The sequence below is a fragment of the Montipora capricornis genome, chromosome 10 (genome assembly GCF_036669925.1).
Source record: "Montipora capricornis isolate CH-2021 chromosome 10, ASM3666992v2, whole genome shotgun sequence".
Taxonomy (NCBI): domain Eukaryota; kingdom Metazoa; phylum Cnidaria; class Anthozoa; order Scleractinia; family Acroporidae; genus Montipora; species Montipora capricornis.
Window position 1 is genome coordinate 50340487 of NC_090892.1, and position 17500 is coordinate 50357986.

Here is a 17500-nt window from a genome sequence, read left to right on the forward strand (position 1 = left end):
ACCGTGTGGATATTAAGATTTTAGCTTCAAGATTGAACTACGAAACTCGGAAACAAATTTACCTTTAAAATAAGATGAATGCTGCGTAACTCCCCCGAGGAACAGAAGAACACTATATAACTGTCGCAGTCAACTAGGGAATAGACTAGTTTCACATTTCAAAACCCGTGCTTATCACTTGAGTTTGCCATGGGCTTACCCGCGATTAGACTCTGACCACAAAACACAAGGCAAAATCCCGGGGGGGGGGGGGGGGGGGGGTTTAGGACCTATGAACTTAGGACTTAGGACCTATGAACTTAGGACCTATGAACTTAAAAACTGTTCACTTATTTCGTTTAGTTTTTGTGCTTTAATTACAAAAGAAAGCGCGTCTAAAAGTACTGAGACAACTCCCTTTAACGACATCAAACGAAAATAGAACATAAATAACTAACGCTTCAACGAAAACAAACTTAAGACAATATTCTAATAGCAGGATAATCCTGGATGCCGTTGCGTGCACTTAAGGCACGTTTTGGCAGGGAAGCTCTGCTCTCTCTATATCTGAGACGTGCTGGCAATCAGAGGATCCAGATCCTGTCCCTTGCGGCTGTTTGCTTTATTGCAGTAACTCCTTATCAACAAAATAGACACAAGCAACAGACAGACGATACCCAGGGTACCCCCAATAACTGCAGCCGAGCTCAGGCCTGATTGGTTTGTGTCCGAGTGATCCTCTTCACTGCTGGAATCGAACTCCTCTTCTGCCTGAACCAAGTCACCCTCCGCCTTGGCCTATAAAATGATAAAGTGATGAATGACAATCCCAATTATTAAAAAGACTCTAAAAAAACTGAAAATTTAATAACGGATAAATGATTAGGTAATTCCCTACGTCGGACGCAAATAACTAAAGTTTGGGCCTGGGGTAGGGCCTTCCCGTCAAAACTCCTATCTTTCCCAACGGTAAGTTCTGAAAGCATCTCTCCCCCATTCCCAAGCCTCTCTGGTTCGTTTATCTACACTGTACATTGCCTAGCAAAACACAGATCATGTGGCTCGAGTGACGAAAAAGGGACTGCTGGCAGTCTACAAGAGCTTTAAGGGGCAGTGTCATGCGATGGCACGCGCAGTATTCTCACACACACACACAAACACACACACACTTTAACAGACGTTAATTTTTTTGCTTTTGCTTTTAAGTCTAGACTAAATACGGCTTTAGAATAGAAGTAAAATGCATATTTATCAATTATCGACGATCTGGAGTCCAAGAAATAAAATCGAACACAAATATGATGCATGTTTGTTTTCTGCGTGACAGTGTCACGCAGAAAATAAGCATCATATTTGTATTCAACTGAATTGAATTCAGTGAAGTGTGACCGGGAACACTGTCGGCAGCTCATACATACGTCGGCGGTTCAAGCACTCACAAATAAATATTTTTTTAAACGTTTCTCAACTACCTTTCATACTATCGTAGGCGGCGCAGATGTAGTGAAAACTATTACTAGTCTAATAGATAAGAATGCTACGGTACGTTTTGTAGACAGTGCTATCATTTATCATTCGTAACCTTAGCAACGGTGTATTGAATTTAGTTTCCAGTGTTGAGGGAATGGAAGTATGGCAGTTTACTACCATGTTTATCATGAGAACATTGTACACTATGCCCAGAAATGTAACGTCGGCATTGTAATTAGTTTTAATATTATTATATATGTCAGACTTTTATTTTCCTGTATATACCTATTGTCTTTGGACTGCGATGCTGGTTTTTTTTTTTTTTCAAATTAAACGAGTTACTACTACTATTCAACCCTTTCTTTACTAGAATTTTTCTGTAATTCACGTTACTGACAAAAACAAAAACAGAAACAAAAGATTATTTTTTTGTCTGGTGATCTTGCCATTATGTCCGAAATATGAACTTTTAAAGGGAAGCTCAACTAAAAAAGAAAATAACTTTGAGACACAGATAGTGATGGAAATCGTCTTGACCCAACTGATCGATCATCGATTATAATCGGAAAATCTATCGATTAAAAAAAAATTGTTTCACTAGCCTGCGAGAGGATTGGGGCAGGGAAAAAAGAGCCTGCTTAATGCATCAATCAACTCCAGCGGTGCCCATTTCCCCCCCCCCCCCCCCCGGGCAACCGCGTGGCATTTGCTAAAGTTGTCAGTCCCGGGGGTGGGGCATTCGCAATTTTATCGAGGCCCGGGGGATGGCCATTAGCCTACCCCGGGGCGACCCCCGGGCATTTGACACACGTGTTTTCGAATTAGCATGGAAGAGTTTATCGGAAAAGACGAGGCCTTCGTTAAAGACTGGCTTGTCCTTCACGGACTCGAAAAACTTGTGGATGTTTTTAAAGGTATGTTTTCTCAATTTTAGGTATTTCTTCATTTTTACTTGTAAGCATATGAATATATAAAAGCGACAAGGTGAACTAATATCACAAAACAATCACTGACGTGAAGACTGCGTAAACACGACTACTTCGCATTTCGCAATCAAAACTAGCCTAGCAATTTTTAAATTCATGAAAGCGGAGTTATATGAAACACTGAAGGGTTGCGAATTAAAATGATGCGATCTTCAAGACAGATCTTGCGAGCGTAAAATGCGATGAAAGATCATTTAAGATGTCTTGATTCTTGACAGACAAAGTAGCCTGCGAATACAGGCGCCTATTGGAAGGCGACGATCCCAGGGGCTGGGCATTTGCCCTCTTTCTTCGTCCCCACCCCGGGGCATTTACACAGCTTATGTGTCCCCACCCCGGAGAATTTGCCCATTTAAAAAAAGCTAATGCCCGGGGCTTAGCCCGGGGGGGGGGGGGGGGGGCCCTGCTGGGATTGACTGATGAATGATGCTTGCAAGACATGCCACCCCTTTTTGAATTCCGCCCCTTGGAATGTGACATGTGTCAAATAACCAGCCAATAGAATCAACAATAAGTGTCAACAAACTTTGTTAGGAGCCACGGTAGGGCGCGTCGCACTGTAACATCCGTTTGATGTCACTAGCACTAGACTGTCGAGCGCTTGCTCCGCCGATGTGAGCGGAAGACTGCAAAAAAAATTCTTTCACGTCATAGAGCACTACAGTTAAGGCCCCGCGAATTTCCCTCCCCGACTTGGCCTTGCATTAGGCTAGCCAGTGGGCAAATAACTTCCGATAGCCTTTTGAGTTTTACTATAATACAGAACAGTTGAAAGATAATCTATAATCCATAATCCATAATCAGTCGGCATCACTGCGGATATGTCCCTCTCTTCAAGTAGGCAATTTACTGATTTTTTTTTCTGTTCTTTCTTTAGCTGCATTGGCCGACTAGATTTTATAAGAGAGCTCGCAAAAAGCTTCCATAACAGTTGCCTCAAACGCCGCCGAAGTCTAATGAAATATTTCCTTGTTATCGTAGGATCATAGGCGGCTTTGGCGGCTTGTCGTCCCATGCCACTTTTGACCAATCAGAATAATGCGTTCTTGGACGAACGCAGAGAATAGACCTTATTCACGATGGCCGCCATGTTGGATTTGCTATTATCGTGCAAATTAGCTACACACTTCTGAGGGGGCAAACAACACAAGTTCGAGAGGTTATAACTAACATTTTGGCCACACAGATGATTTGTTTCACGTTCATTGAATGTTTATCACCTAAGCAGTAAAATAGACTGACTACACAAGTTACTTCGATTTTTTTTTTAGTGAAAAATGAGCAGATAACGAAGTAGAAAGTCAAACTGTCAAAAGCAATCAAAAGATATAAAATTATTATAAAAGGTACTTAATTCTAAATACTAAAATGGACTTTTAGCAATGTCATTTCAATATTTCGACGAGCCGATTTTCTGCAATTTACCTTTTCTCCAATGTTTGCCCCCGCATAACACATGGCTAATTTGCATGACAATTTGAAAACCAACATGGCGGCTATCGTGAATAAGGCCTATTAAAAAGGGGGTGGCTTGCAAGCAGGCTCTCTTTTTCCCGCCCCGATCCTCTCGCGGATTCGCCGCTCGCACAACCCTTACAAAAGAGCCTGCTCGCAGGCTAATGTTTCACTAATCTTGTGTACAAGTTTGTTGTGAACGACATGAAAACGAGACAACAAAGAGAGGACCCTGGGAACCAACTTGATCTTCGCAAGCTGTTTGCATCTGTTGTGCTTTCACCTACTCTTGTTACCTTTCTGATCGCACTAAGTAGATCCAAAAACGTATTTTACGGCCAGCTACTAATTTAGAATAATTAGAATAATAAGAGAACCATCAAGGTAAGTTTTTTTTTCCCGTATGAAATATGCACTATCAAACGTGAACAAAATGCAAAACCTAGCATGGCTCGAGCGTGTTTCGCCGAGTCTTGGAAAACATTAAAAAACGTTGGATTATCGATTTGTTCGCGATAATTGATTGTCATAATCCATAATCGATTGTTGCGTCACTTAAAGATTTTCGATCAGTGATCGATTAAAATCGATGATCGGTACACCACTACCCACACGGAACAATGTTCACAAACAAAATTGGCCTAACTTTTTCCAATGAAAGCGTTTGTCTCCGAAAAAAATGAATTTAAAAAACGCTTGCTATGGAGTTTCAAATTTCCCGTATGCAGCCATCTTGAATAGTTGTGACGTGTCACAGTTGCCATGTTGTTTCAAAACAAACGCTTTTTGCGTGAAAACAATAAGGGCAACCGAAACACATCACAATTATTCAAGATGGTGGCACCCAAGAAATTTGAAAGTGAAAAGAAATGATTCTCAAATTTATTTTCTTGCGATACAAACACTTTTGAAGAAAATAGTCCAACAACTTTGATTGCAAACATTATTTTGTTGGGCTGGTTGGAAAGAAGTTAGCAACGAGATTGAAAGCCAAAATCTGGCCTGGTACTCATCAACAAATGTCTGCAGAATATGGTCGTGGATGCGTCAATCGTGAGGTGTGATATTCTAATGCTAGAGCTTGTAGCACCTTGCAAGTTTAACTTAAGTCAGTTGCGGTTAAAATGCATGAATAGCAGCACATTTGAAAATAAAGTGTTTGACGGTTTCATCGTAGTATTTCTAACCATTCTACGAGTTTGACGCCATGCGATGACATACCAAGCTCAGAGTTTACATGTACATGTCAGAATTCACGGTCTGCCAGAAATTAAAGGGAATGGTGTGATTCACAAAAAATTCACAAATCTTTCAGAGGTCTAAATTGTCTTCAGAAAGAAGGTAAATGTAATTTAAAACGTTTCGCCCTACTCATCAACAAATGGTTAGTAAACAGTAATGTTGAGGAGCGACGCGCTCACCACCTTTGTCATCGAAAGCAAACAGGTGTCATGACGTCGTTATCAATGTATGTTGTTTATTTAGGTTGTTCGTGGACCATTACATTCTGGTTAAATACGATGCATTCTGGTTGAACGCGATGCATTCTGGAAAAAGTGGTGAATTCGAGAATTCGTCGTAGCTTACATAATTTTCCTCGCATCTTTCTTTCAGTCCAGATTATGTTGCTGCTAGCTCGCTCCGCAACGTGAATTAAGAAAGGTATATATAAATTTCACTTGAAAGATCTTACCTTAAACTCTTCTGTCTTGCCACTTCCACTCCCAATGTTAGGATACCCCTTTTCGCCCCAAACCTGTTTATCCCGTGCTGCCAGGTCGGTTGAATAGTTGCACGCAGATACCAGCAACCCTTGTTTCCCGACTGAATATCGATCGTACTCGTAAACCGACAGGTCATACACGGCCACGAGGTCATTGGCCTCATCGGCTGAAGCAAGCAGCTGAGAGGCCTTCAGGTAGTCCTGGAGTTTCACTCCTTTGCCTTTCAATACCTGCAGTGAATGTGAGGTCGTTACGTTTGCGGCACTTATCCACAAGCCTGTTCCCATTTCAAAAAACGGATGGTCGGGCGTCACCCAAATGTCTTCGTCGCCCATTCGGAAGACGACGAAGTCTCTCTTTGGCACGAACTGTTTTCGAACCTGATCAACACGACGTAAGTGCGTCACCGAAGGATCCTCGCCTTCGTGTCTAGTCACCACCATGTCGCCTTCCTTGATATTTTCAATTGGTACCAAACCCTGAGAAGTGTGAACTAGAGTGTCACCTCTGAAGCAAGATTTAACCAGACAGCAGTCATGATGCCAAGTTGGGTGGCAATGGATTTTGTCCGGGTTGCTGCAGTCGCAAGTCTGCGGCGGACAGCACTTGGGACACTGGATTGTATCGCACTCTGTACCAACATATGGTGGATTACAATGGCAGATGTAGGGATCGTTCGGACAGGTACCATGGACACATGGCACAACACAATACTGGACCATCGTACAGGGTCCGTGCGTGGGATCAAATCCAGAGACTTTGCCTTGGTTGACCCAACCATAGTCACAAGCGCATGATTTGCCAAGCAAGGACAAATAACATCGTCCATGTTCGCAACCGTCACATTTTTTGACTGAGCATTGTGGACCCATGTATCCTGCCAAAAATCAGCATTCATCAGTTTTAATCCCTACCAGTAATTAAAAGGCCTCTTTTTGGGTTCGGAATCAGTTCGGAAGCACATGGGAAGATTAAGATGAACGCTTGAGATCATAACGGCCCATAAATTTGCCATCTCCGTCTCTCGTTTTCTTAGTGTAGATATCTTGGAGATTTTCAGAAATTTTTTCAGTTTACTATTGATTAAGTTTTAAGTTAAGAGCCAACGGATTCGTATTATGATGTAGGCCGAGCTTCAATATATTTAAGAAAAGTATGACCAAACCTGGATTGCACTCGCATGTGTTAGGGCCTTTCTTGCAGGTCCCTCCTTGAGACGAGCAGTTAAGACATGGTCCTTGGTATTCGCTGCAGTTTCCAGGAGGTCCCCAGAATCTCTCACACTCACAAACATCAGGTTTATTGGGACAGCGTCCATGGTCGCATGGAACGCTACACTCACTGACAGTCTCACAGTATTGCCCTGCATAAGGTCAAGATTGTGAGGTAAGATTTCATTAATGTCTTTTCTTCTCTAATAGTAACCTAAAATTTTCTTCAAAGAAAAAACTCACAACAAACAGAATTAAAAAAGATCTTCACAACCTTCACAACTGCAGCACAATCAAATGAATCTTTTTTTTGTTTCGCGAAAAAGTTAATTTGAAGGCATGTATGCTGTCAAATTTCTCGTGTTACTTAATCATCCGATTGACAAGTTGAGGCGCCCTTGATTTAATCAAGTACTAATCTTGGAGAAAACAATGAATAAATACACGATGCATATCTGGTCCGTCTATGAAGCCTGAGGAAGGATACATCAACTCACCTGAAAAGTGTGGTTGACAAACACAATGATGAAGATCTATACAGTAGCCGTCGTTCTTACATTCCCATCCGTCTGCACAGATAGACCTGTGAATAGCCAGACGAAAAAACTTTTATTAACTCGTAAAATGTCTTACGGAGCAGAGATTTTGGGAGGGAAGAACTCCATGACAATTAAGCGTCCTATGTAAGCGCTCAGGGTTAGTTTGCACGCGAAAAACCGTGACGTGGTGTTGTGTAAAGGATTTGTATTGAAAATTAACCGACTTGCTTTAAACGGAAGTAATTAAGAGTATTTCGCAATAAAATAAACATGCCCTGCTGTAGTCTTGTACCAACTTCTTAAGCCCATCTGATGCGATCTCGGGGACTTATCGTTCCCCGGCAATTGCGCTCGTTTTTCCACTACCACACGGGGAACTCGCATGCAAACTGACCCTGAGCTTGGGCTGCCTGTGACGAAGTGCTTTGGTACGGTCGCCCATGCGGATCATTTTGACAGTTGACCAGGAATAGACGAATGCTAAGCACTATTATAGTTTGTACGATCATTGATGCAAACCTGCCTTATAGTTAGGCCACATTCGGATGGATCTCAACAAAAAGTTTTCAAGTTTTAATCATGTTGCAACTTGCTTTAAGGACGCTCGCGCCAAAATCTTCCTCCAGTGAAACTGATTTTCTTCATTTCTCGCTTAGAGTTAGGTCAGAAAGTACTTACTCCAAAAATGTAAAAAAAAAAAATTGGGGGTCACTGACTTTGTTTCAGAGAAAATGGCAGTGGAAAAATTCCTTAATTTCGATAAATCGGTCATCGTAGCCTCATCTGCTCATGCATCGAAAATTATAAAAATAAACTGCTAGAGAGCATGGCAAAGAAGTTTCAAGTAGGTTTCATCCTCATTTGGTTAGGGTTTTGTATAATATCTCTCAATTGCCGTCATGCTCATCTTCTGGAGTGTGGTTTTTGTGAAATTTAATGTTTCCTCCCAGGTCTGCACTATTCAAGTGAATACACTTCTGCTCTATTTCCATGAAAGTAAAGGAAAAGAACTTGAAAAACATCCATTTATTTTGAACTTAAGTTCGTAGGGTAACAAACTTGGCAAATAGGTGTAAGTACGTCAACTAAACAACCCATGCAACGGTGTTCAACTTACAACCGTGCGAACTTTGCAAGGAGGGGTGACTGTGAATCAAATTCTCACACCCTGGGTGGCCACGGTAAGGCGCGTCGCACTGTAAATTTACGCAACGGTTCGTCCTTGAGTCTTCCAACTTTCAGCCACTACTCGATCAGCTACCTTTTCCAGAGCTTTTCCACCCTCCCGCTCACTCTTTTTTAACGTTTAATGATGACTTGGAAATAAATGTGCCATTCTTTTGCCGGCATGGAATTTTTCCCCCGGCGTTTTTGTCGCCATGTTATTTTCACTGTTTGAAAAATATTTATGAAAGTCAAGTAGACTACTGCACGACTGATAAAACAACGCGAGTATCTGTCGCGCAATAGTCTAATTTACTTTCATAAATATTATAAAAAATCAATTTTGACTGATCACGAACTTCTCTGATCCAATGCTGTGCAAGACTTATCGTTCACGCTTTTTGCAAAGGTTTTAAAACCTCAACTTCACTAGCGCATTACTTACAATCAAATAAATTTATGTAGGTATATATTGAAAAGGTAAATGATTTACAGGAAGAGTTGTACAATACAAGGATATAACGATAACAAAACAACAAACTAAATGTAAAAATATTATCTCAGCTAAAGTCCTAGATTTGCACGCGCGCACATAGCCGGAATAAACGAGCGCTTGAAACGGTCGGTGCGCAAACGTGGCATGTTAAAAACGCGCTACCGTCCCGTATTGTAAACCGCATGGTGCCTTTCAGGCGGCAAACAGGAAAAGCTATGACAGGGATTGGACATGGTCAAAAACAGATTATCGCATAACTTAACGCGTCTCAGTTCCGGGTAGACAATGGATAAAGCACGCCTTTTGATCCCTTTTCATACCGTTACCGTGGGTAACGCAAGATGGAATATCTGAGCGCTGTATTCCAGAACAGGTCGTATAGTTGTGCAAAAGAAATTAACTATATCTTCCGGCGGAACGCGGTCTCTCCTTAGGGGGACGAGAAAGAAAAGGCTTTTGTAATGGATTCATTTACGTGGTTATTCCACTTAAGATTACAAGAAATTGTCACGCCTAGGATCTTAGCCTTGTCTACAGTCTCTAATTCCTTGCCATCAACCATGAGAGGGATGAAATGGTATTTGTGTCCTTTGAAGTAGATGCCCATGACTTTGCATTTCTCAGCGTTCAGCTGCATCTTCTGCGTTCTAGACCAATCATCTACGACTTTAACAGCAGCTTGTTTGCAAGCAAGTTTGAACCTGGGGAACTCTTAGATCGTTTAACATGAGCACGAAGAGCCACGGCCCCAATTTTGTCCCCTGAGGTACGTCAGCAGGTACGTGGCCCCACCCAGAGAAACAGTCCGCAGAGAGCTTTACGCGCTGATACCGATGCGACAAGAAGTCGACCACCCAACGTGCCACATCCCGGGGGATATTGAAACTATAGATTTTACGGGTGAGTAGTTGATGATCGATACAGACAAATGCCTTGCGGTAGCCAAACAGGACCACCTTGACTGCGGATCCCGTACCATCTGTAGCTCGCGTCCAATGGTGGAGCATTGACGTCAGAGCTTGAGCCGTGGAGGATCTTGGTATGGCTCCAAAATGGTCCGGATCAATGATTATCAATACAGCCGGACCGACGAACGCGGATACCACGAATTCCTCGGCTGACTTCGAAATAATTGGTGTAAGGGAGATGGGCCGTAGATGCTTGTTGACGACTTCAACAGGTTTCTGTTTTGAGATGGGGACCACATCTGTCTGTTTCCAAGAAGGAGGCAGCTGTTGCTCAGCAAAGTTGCAATTAAGAATGCATATACCTTAAGCAGCCAACTTGGTATACCGTCGGGACCCGCCGCCTTGCGGGGATTCAACTTGCTTAGCACAGACGAGACATCGATCTCAGAAAGTGTTAGCACCGCCGAGCTCGGTTCAAAGGATGGAGTAGCAGGAAGTGGCGAAAAGGTCATCATATGGTCCAGAAACGCAGAGTTGATTGCGTTTGCAACATGACGGTCCGGAAGATGATGATCCAACCCTTCAACGTGAAGTGCCGAGCGCAGACAATCCGAACCCGACGCAGGAGACATCCCAGCGATACGCTTGACCTCCCTCCACCACTGGGTGGGCTTAGTATTCTTTATATGTTGTGCTTTAGAGGCAAAAAATTTCTCGCGAAGAGCTTTCCACTCCCGACTGACTGCGTTCCGAAGGTGACGGTAGCTATCCATATCCCCTTCACATAAACGCCTGTTGACGCTTAGCGATTTAAGTATTAAATTCCGGAGTAATCCACCGAGTTTCATTGGAATGAACCCTAGATTGCACAGCGGGCATGATATTGTCCAAACCGACGGTAATCTCGATCGTTCTTCGCAATTAAGGGCGGAAGCCATTATCGACCAATCGACGGCTGAGAGGAACCGGCCGAGGTGATAGTTTCGCACAGTAATCTCGATCGTTCCTCGCAATTAGGGGCGGAAGCCATTATCGACCAATCGACGGCTAAGAGGAACCGGCCGAGTTCGGCTTTCCTACTTGTACGCGTGTTTCGCCTTGTTATTACTTTCCTGCTCTGTCCTACGCGGGGAGACCTTCTTTTAGCGCGGACGATGACCACATTGTGATTCGAAAAACCAAAGGTGGCAACGTGTAAACAGCGTTCTCATCGTAAAAATGCGACAAGTTAGTTATAACGAGGTCCAGAATGCTTGCAGTAATGCGTGACATATTACAGCGGAGTTACCTGCGCGGTAACGTTGCGCATAAACAATTAGCGCAAACGTCCCAAAGTTGGTGATCCTTTCGTTCAGATTCACTTGAAATATTACAGGACCTGATAAACATGCGATCAAGATGTGTAAACGGTAAAAGTATTTGAATTTTGGCCAGAAATCTTTCCAAATACCACGACAGTGCTCCATATTAAACACAGAGTTAAGGATATATTAACATTTCCGCGAAAAACTTGGAGATGTTTTCGAAGCCAAAAGGTGATATTTTTATCCTGTCCTTAAAAAGTGGTGCTCTTTTGGCTCAGCGACACGCAGACAAATAGTAAATACCGAGAAAATTGAAAGAGGAATTAAATGTGGAGTTCCAAGAATCGGAACCAAGGTCTCAAATCTAAAGCAAAATATGCTCAACAGAATTATGGATCACTGAATATTAACGTCTCATATTTTATGTCGGGTGTCTTAGTTTCTTTTCTCATTATGATGACCACCAGAAAATGGGTCTAAATTAGAACGCACCGTCGTATTTTTTTTATACTAGCGGAGTACTACGGTGTGCAATAAATATTGCAACAAGACACATACGGCACAGAACCAGTTCTTACCTTTCGCAAGCCGAGCCAAAATAGTTTTCGAAGCATTCGCACTTCATTGGATCATTTGGGCATGACCCAAACTTGCATGATACTTTACAGAGTGATCGATCGCAAAGGTCTCCCACCCAGCCAGGTTCACAGTCGCATTTACTCCTGGATTTCTTGCACGTTCCATGTTTACAAGGGAACCAAGGAAAGCAAGACGAAACGTTTGAACAGTCAGCTCCGCTCCATCCTGTCTGGCACTTTTCGCACGATAACCCATCCGATCCACAATAACCGTGTTTACAGGTGGCGTTTGGTTTGCAGCCGATGCTTTCGCAGCAATCGCCTGTGTACTGACCCGTTCTAATTAGGGACAAGCATGTACACGTTTGAGCTTCGCTGTTGTATGTACCATGTCCAAAGCACTCTGTTTCAGGTGGGCAGAGACCGCTCGACTCCAGACAAAATAATACCACCAAGCAGATAGCCAATGTGGTTCCCATGTGCGCAGCTGAACGGTAAAGCAAATGTTTAACTGAAACAGCCAAGCAAGTAGAAGGTGAATAGAATTCCTCATAACCTTACAAATGAAAGCTAAAAAAGGAAACATAATTAATATCTGCCATTTCTCTATCGCCTCCTCAACTCAGATTTCCTTCTCGACAGGAAAATTGTTCATCTACTTGCTGATTTAAATCTAAGCTGCCATAGAATCCAAAATAACTGAAATAACTTGAAAGCTAGTATGTTCAGTGGCCATCTTTCTTGGGAAGCATAGAAGTCCAAAGGCAAGCTTCCTGTGGGCTAGACGTCCGCAAATTACAAGAAGGTTTTGGTCTGACTATAGAGGAAGTCGCGAAGCATTGGGGAACTTAATTGCAATGCTACACGGAAGGTTATAAAGCACTGAAAACCAACCCAAAATAATTTTTGGTTTAAATTCAGATCTAAACTGATTCATAAGCACACCCACCTTTGTAATAAGCTGGCAGCTGTAAATGTTTCTCCAAAATGTTGGTAGGTGCTTGAAAATAAAGAAATTAAGCATGCAGAAAAGCTCATGATCATCATGTGATTCTATCGAAACCAATTGCAGCAAACAAATTTAAATTCGGATGCCTTACGTCACGGGTATTCCCCTAAGTCTCATCCCTTGGTTCTTGGAAATTGTTTTCTGGTCACAATTTTTTTCTCTCTCTCAGTATTCGGTTTGCAAACTAATAGAGCGGTGAAAGGGTAAACTTACACGAAATAACAACTGCTGACTTCATATCAGAAAATTAATATTTTGGTTGGATAAGATGTGAAAACGTACCTGTTTTTTAAGGATCAGAAGGCGACGAGAAGACGTAATAGGGAAAACCCCTTGGTAATTTAATGTGATTGTTTGTGTGCGGGAAGCTTTGCTTACAAATGATTAATCCAGAAGTGCATCTTTTTCGACTCTCACCAATCCTCCAAAAAATCAGCAATGAGTATTGGAAGTGCTTTGTATAATCATCTCTGAAAAATAGAGTATGCCGGGTAAACTGGTTAACGGTTGCGCAGTTTTGGTTGATAAATATTAAAAAGAATGTATGCATGGGCTCACCAGAAAGGCCTTCGTCACACAATCGGTCGTAGTAAAACGAAAGTGTGGGCTGTGCACCGGAACTGCGGACTGGGTATAAAACGCGGAGCAGTTATAGAACGCAGACTGCAATCTACAGTAGGTATGAAAAAAGGATTGAGTATCAAAAAACGGAGTATAGAACAACTGACTACGAGTGTACTGGCCCAGATACTGATTTTAGTAAAAGCTTTTGAGTCCTCTTATTCCGTGTCAAAATATTGTCACGTACACAGAAATGCTCAGTTACAACATCGACCGGGCTAGAGAAAGTAAGAGTAGAGATTGTATACTTTACTCCACGACTTTAACACTAGAGGGAGCGGGAAAATTGTTATGGGGAAGAACGGACATATTTTAGGCATGAACTTCACTCTTCTTGTATTTCCATCGTTTATATTAACCAAGTCCCCTGACTGTTGTCGTAGTTCGAGCCAGGATGGCCGAATGGATTCAACACGCACAAAGAGTGTTTTGGCTCGCCATCTTTATTCTCAAAGTAAGCGTTAGAGGATAAAGATGAAGTCGGTAGTGTGGACGCGAAAATTTACTAAATCAGGACAGGGACTATAACAGTTGCTCTCTTGGTCGAGTTCTGTTCTTAGACGGACCCGTACGACCCAGAGGTGAACAAAAACTTGTATATGAATCGCAGCAAAACATTTACTTTGCGAATGACACGGATCTTGACAGTGAGTGCCTCAACTCTTTTTGCAATTGCTTGTAGTTATTTTGTTTCAACTGTGCCAGTGGCTGATTTTCAATTTTCAGCATGCGGGCCTTTAATTTGTCTCACCAAAAATTTAGTCTAATAAATGAGGGAGGAAGGTTCAACAAAGATAATATCCGTCAACTCAGAATATATTGCGAATTTTGGCACAGCATCAAAGCGAAAATGAAACTTTCTGGTTTCATCAGCTGACAGGTGACTGAAGTCTGCCAACGTCAAATATTTGTCCAGCCGTCGAAATGAAACTGAAAGTCAACTCAAAAATTGATTCTGATGGTTAGAATAATTAAATAATTGACACACAAAACAAAAGAGTAATAATAGATCGACAATGAAAAAAATTAAAACATTAAATTAGTTGAGTGCAACCGTGAATATCTCGACTCCATCCATTTTCCCGTTTATATATCAGCACAAAAGACAGCTTGGAATTCTTACATAAGCTTTCTTAAAAAGGTATAGCAAATTTCTTAAAATACTAAGCCCATTTTTTGGACGCACATCTGTTATCACCAAACAAAATATTTATGGAAACCTGACTTTGCAGAGACGAGAGTAGTTTGGATATGCATGGGCCGTAGGCTGGTGTTCCAGAGACCGGAAGAGGATTTGTGCTAAGCCGAGATATTGAATTCGGGGAAAAACTTGCCTGGTTTCCACTCAACCAATTCTAACCGATTCTATTGTTGCCTGTTTGTTACTCGTGTCAGGATTTTAACTATTTCGAACTCTATGATTCACTTAACAGTTGACTTTCAGTTTCATTCTAACCGGGGGACAAACATTCAACTCGAGAAACCCGGCAAAAAGGTTTCAATTTCGTTTTGTGATTTGCCATTCAGTTGGGTGTTACGAAAACTAAGACCCAAGACCTTAGTTTTCGTACTACGAAAAGTAAGACCCCTTGTAAACAGTGAAAATTACGAGAAAGAAACCCGGGAAAACTTACCGCTAGTCAGAGAGTTTGGCCCTGGATGTTGTCTACATAGTTTAATTTAAACAAACATAACGCCATGACACGCTTGCATGTTGTGTGACAGAAAATCGTTTGGCACCAAACCTGAAGTTCGGGTCTTTCGAATAACGAGGAACTCAGTCAGTTAACTTAAACCTTTGGTTGTAAGCACTGAAAATGCGATCCACGAATTATTTTGTCAGTACACATTTGTTATTCCACTTCCAATGAAAACAAGTCTACAATATAGCCGTACATCACGCACAGGTAGCCCAAGTTCGATATATATATATATATACATCGAGGGAGCAAACCGGTTCCTCTAAAACTAACAGGAATGGCCGTAAATCGGCTCAAAGACCACACAGGAGGGGAAAAAACACTCAACTTAAGTAAGGTAAGACGATTTTTATTTAAATCGCTTCATTTTCATAGGTCACAGAAACAATCGTTATTTCCCTATACAAATTCTTATAAATATGCAAATCGCCCGAGTCACGTAACAATGAAAAGGTCATCATATAAAGAGCTGCTTAAATATCGAGCTTGGGCTACCTGTGATCACGCAAACAATAAATGGATGGCGTAGATGGACAATCTTATTGCTAGTTATAGCTGTCACTTAAGTGCCAACGAGCCAAGCTTGCGTGACCTGGCGCCTGGCGGCTGCAAACATCACGCGGCGTACTCGTGCGGCACTCTCATTGGCTATCGCTACGGTCAACATTTCATCGCTTTGGTCTGCATTACAGTTTTTGGTCTACATTACACTCAAATTTGAAGCGCTGTGTCTGATGTACTTTATTCCACTTTATCTCTGAAACCGAGATCATTCACATTTTCATGTATTTCACTGAAACACGCCAGGTTGGCTTGGAACAAGAATTGGCAAAATACGGCAATGCAACGATGTTAGAAAGCCTGGGACCACGCTCCCCCGGGGGGGGGGACTCCCATATGAAACAGACGGGGATGCTCGTCGGAAATTTTGAATTTAACCCCTAAAGGAGACCAATCTAGGCGTGGCTTAAGCAAATTTTGCCCCCTAAAAGAGACCGTTTAAAAACACAAAAATACGACACGCAATGAGTTTTAATGATAAAAAGGCACAATCATCGAATGCTTTCGCCTAAGCGAGACGACGAGCATCCCCGTCTGTTTCATATGGGAGTCCCCCCCCCCCGGGCACGCTCCGCAGTTGGGGTTATGGACCGAAAAGGAATGTGGGCCAAAAAAAAAAAATGGCGCGTGAAGCAAGCCGAGCGAGGGACTGGGGGAGGCAAGGGGCGGCGGAGCCTGGAGACATGCCTTTCATGCCGCCGATCCATGATACCAGCTGCAGATCTTGGTAATATACTAGATTTAGCCAAGCGGAGCTCGCCGGTTATTCAATCTTACTTCCCGTGGGGTTGGTGAAAATAAAAGGTTTCGAATTGTCCTCTTTTTGATATTTCCGGTTGCTGCTTTAATAATTAAATCATTTTCTTTGCTTTCTTCTGTAGAAAAATTCATTGCCTAGCCAGTGAATTGCATTGTAAATTTTATGCTAAAAACCGATATCGCGTGAGTCACAAAGCAATGAGTGCGTTATATCGGTTTTTCGAGTGAAATTTACTTTGGAATTCACTAGTTTGGCAGTGAAATTTTGTTGAACCGTACGAGTTTTAAAAGAAAACAAGCACACCCTCAGCGAGTGAATGGAAAAGGAAAAAAAGCCATTTAAGAGTCAACTGTAAATATCCAGCGAATAGGAATCACGCTAAAATTAGAAACCATAAAAAAAAAACTTTGTCAGTTCAAAGTCAAAAAAGAGTTTCACTGATGTACTTTATTCCACTTTATCTCTGAAAACGAGATCATTCACATTTTGATGTATTTCATTGAAACACGCCAGGTTGGCTTGGAACAAGAATTGGCAAAATACGGTAATGCAACCAAGAAAGGACGAAATTCAAACAAGATCCGCTCCAACACTAAATTGCCTTTAGGTGTTTTAAGCAAACCTCTGAAAACACAAGCTAGTGAAATCTCCCCCTAATTTTACGAGAACTCGTTGCGATTACTTGTTTATAATATAAGGGCAAAATTTTAGTTAATTTAAGATTATATCTCTCCGATGCTTGACTTGAATAACTGCGTAGTCTCCAGTGTGGACCAGAGCTATCATGATATGTCAAACTGGGTTGAAACCAGCGAAAAATACAGAAAGAAAACATTTTCCAAACCGTTTTCCACCTGAACACGAAAAGCGTTGACTGTGTAAGAACTACAGTTGACGTAGAATGGCCGTGTAGCCGCGTCGAGGCACAGAAAGCGCGCGAAAAATGAAGCCTCCCTTATGTTTAGGTGAATTAACCTGGGTTGAGCCTGCAATCCAATCGAAAACCAGTATCTGGTCAGCGGTCACCTTAAAAAA

At 42.1% G+C, this 17500-nt stretch overlaps 2 protein-coding genes across 4 annotated transcripts in view; both read right to left on the reverse strand.

Annotated features, from left to right (window-relative positions):
• LOC138019947 (protein jagged-2-like) overlaps positions 1 to 142 on the reverse strand; it is a 13095-nt gene extending 12953 nt beyond the window's left edge. The window contains exon 1 of the mRNA XM_068866922.1: positions 63 to 142. The gene's annotated coding sequence lies outside the window, so the exon portion shown is untranslated. The remainder of the gene's footprint in view (positions 1 to 62) is intronic.
• LOC138019946 (protein jagged-1b-like) overlaps positions 1 to 15141 on the reverse strand; it is a 15410-nt gene extending 269 nt beyond the window's left edge. The window contains exons 1-9 of one of the 3 annotated variants that reach the window (XM_068866920.1): positions 15079 to 15131; positions 13382 to 13493; positions 13106 to 13293; positions 12764 to 12814; positions 11815 to 12325; positions 7323 to 7408; positions 6780 to 6977; positions 5584 to 6491; positions 1 to 777 (exon numbers count right to left, since the gene is read on the reverse strand). The exon at positions 1 to 777 is cut by the window's left edge and continues 269 nt beyond it. In XM_068866920.1, coding sequence (XP_068723021.1) covers positions 541 to 777; positions 5584 to 6491; positions 6780 to 6977; positions 7323 to 7408; positions 11815 to 12293 — 1908 coding nt within the window. In that variant the 5' untranslated portion in view covers positions 12294 to 12325; positions 12764 to 12814; positions 13106 to 13293; positions 13382 to 13493; positions 15079 to 15131 and the 3' untranslated portion in view covers positions 1 to 540. Of the gene's footprint in view, positions 778 to 5583; positions 6492 to 6779; positions 6978 to 7322; positions 7409 to 11814; positions 12326 to 12763; positions 12864 to 13105; positions 13294 to 13381; positions 13494 to 15078 lie in introns of those variants that run through there. The other 2 variants (XM_068866921.1, XM_068866919.1) reach the window with 2 other exon arrangements.
• Positions 15142 to 17500: the final 2359 nt, after the last annotated feature.